Source organism: Lotus japonicus, chromosome 6, assembly GCF_012489685.1.
Source record: "Lotus japonicus ecotype B-129 chromosome 6, LjGifu_v1.2".
Lineage (NCBI taxonomy): Eukaryota > Viridiplantae > Streptophyta > Magnoliopsida > Fabales > Fabaceae > Lotus > Lotus japonicus.
Window position 1 is genome coordinate 4,778,002 of NC_080046.1, and position 1,854 is coordinate 4,779,855.

General features: G+C 42.9%; 1 protein-coding gene across 1 annotated transcript; it reads left to right on the top strand.

Annotated features, from left to right (window-relative positions):
- Nucleotides 1-384: 384 nt before the first annotated feature.
- On the top strand, nt 385-1,449 carry LOC130724755 (uncharacterized). The gene has a single exon (XM_057576040.1). The coding sequence runs from the start codon at nt 385-387 to the stop codon at nt 1,447-1,449; it is 1,065 nt and encodes a 354-aa protein (XP_057432023.1).
- The last annotated feature ends 405 nt before the right edge of the window (nt 1,450-1,854 follow it).

Below are 1,854 nucleotides of genomic sequence, written 5' to 3' on the forward strand. Positions count from 1 at the left end.
CATGATCGTTTGAAATTTTATCATTCTGATATTTGCAATATATATCCCGATTAGAATTGGGGTGTTACATTAGTGGTATCAGAGCAGGTCGGTTCATCCGGCCAAGTTAGCGAGTCGTAGTTGTCTAACAATCGAGTATTGTTATTTCATTTTAACTGATGTTTGTATTGTAGTGGTAAGATGGCTGGAAGGAATGATGCTGCAATTGCTGCTGCTTTGCAAGCGATGGCTCAGGCTATGCAGAATTAGCCGAATGCTGACGAGAATTTTGGATCTCGCAGTTTGGCGACCTTCCAAAGAGAGAACCCACCGATGTTCAAGGGTAAGCATGATCCGGATGGAGCATTGGAGTAGTTGAAGGAGATTGAGAGGATTTTCCGTGTGATGGATTGCACTCCAGCTCAGAAGGTTCGGTATGGCACTCATGTGCTAGCAGTCAAAGCTGATGACTGGTGGCTGGAAATGCACGACAAATTGGAAGCTGCAGGCGAGGGAATTACTTGGGATGTGTTTCGTAGGGAATTCCTGAGGAAGTACTATCCTGAAGATGTTCGAGGTAAGAAAGAGATTAAGTTCCTTGAGCTGAAACAAGGGAATCGGTCGGTGACAGAATATGCTGCGAAGTTCGTTGAGTTGGCTAAGTTCTACCCACATTTTAATGGAGAGGGTGCTGAATTTTCTAAGTGCATCAAGTTTGAGAATGGATTGCGCTCTGACATCAAGAAGGTTGTTGGATATCAGAAGATTCGTGTCTTCTCTGATTTGGTTGATAGGACTAGTGGGGGAGACGCTCCTGCTAAGATTGTGTGTTTCAAATGTGGACAGCCTGGTCACAGGAGCAATGCGTGCACTACTGCTGATGTGAATAGGTGTTTCCGTTGTGGTAAGGCGGGACATGTAGTTTGTGAGTGCAGGCATAAGGAAGTTGTCTGTTTCAATTGTGGTGAAGAAGGACATATCAGTACTCAGTGTCAGAAACCAAAGAAAGCGCTTGGTAGCAAGGTGTTCGCTTTGGCTGGGACCCAGACACCTAGTGAGGACCGACTTATCAGAGGTACATGTTTCATTAATAGTACGCCATTAATCACTATTATTGATACCGGTGCTACTCATTGTTTTATTGTCGCTGCTTGTGTTGAAATATTGGGTCTGGGGTTGTCTTCTATGAAACGGGAAATGGTCGTCGAGGTTCCAGCTAAGAGATCGATGACTACTTCTCGTGTGTGTTTGAATTGTCCCTTGTCGATCTTCGACAGAGACTTTGTTGTTGATTTGATTTTTTTACCGTTAAGCGGTCTAGATGTGATCTTGGGTATGAATTGGTTAGAGTATAACTACGTTCATATCGATTGTTATAACAAATCCTTGAGGTTTTCTACTGCGGAAGAGGAAAAAGATGGCTTGATGACTGGTAAACAGCTAAGGCAATCGATGCAAGACGAAGCGTAGATGTTCTCGTTGTTGGCGTCGTTATCTATCGAGAATCAAGCTATAATTGATGAGTTGCAAGTGGTGCGAGAATTTCCTGAGGTATTTCCTGATGAAATTCCTGATATATTGCCAGAAAGAGAAGTTGAATTTACAATTGATCTTGTACCTGGTACCAGACCTGTATCCATGGCACCATACAGGATGTCTGCATCTGAATTGTCCGAACTGAAGAAGCAATTAGAGGAGTTGCTTGAGAAAAAGTTCATAAGACAAAGTGTATCACCGTGGGGAGCTCCAGTGTTGTTAGTAAAGAAGAAAGACGGAAGTATGAGACTTTGTGTTGATTACAAACAGCTGAATAAAGTGACGATTAAGAACAAGTATCCGCTTCCGAGAATTGATGACTTGATGGATCAATTAGTG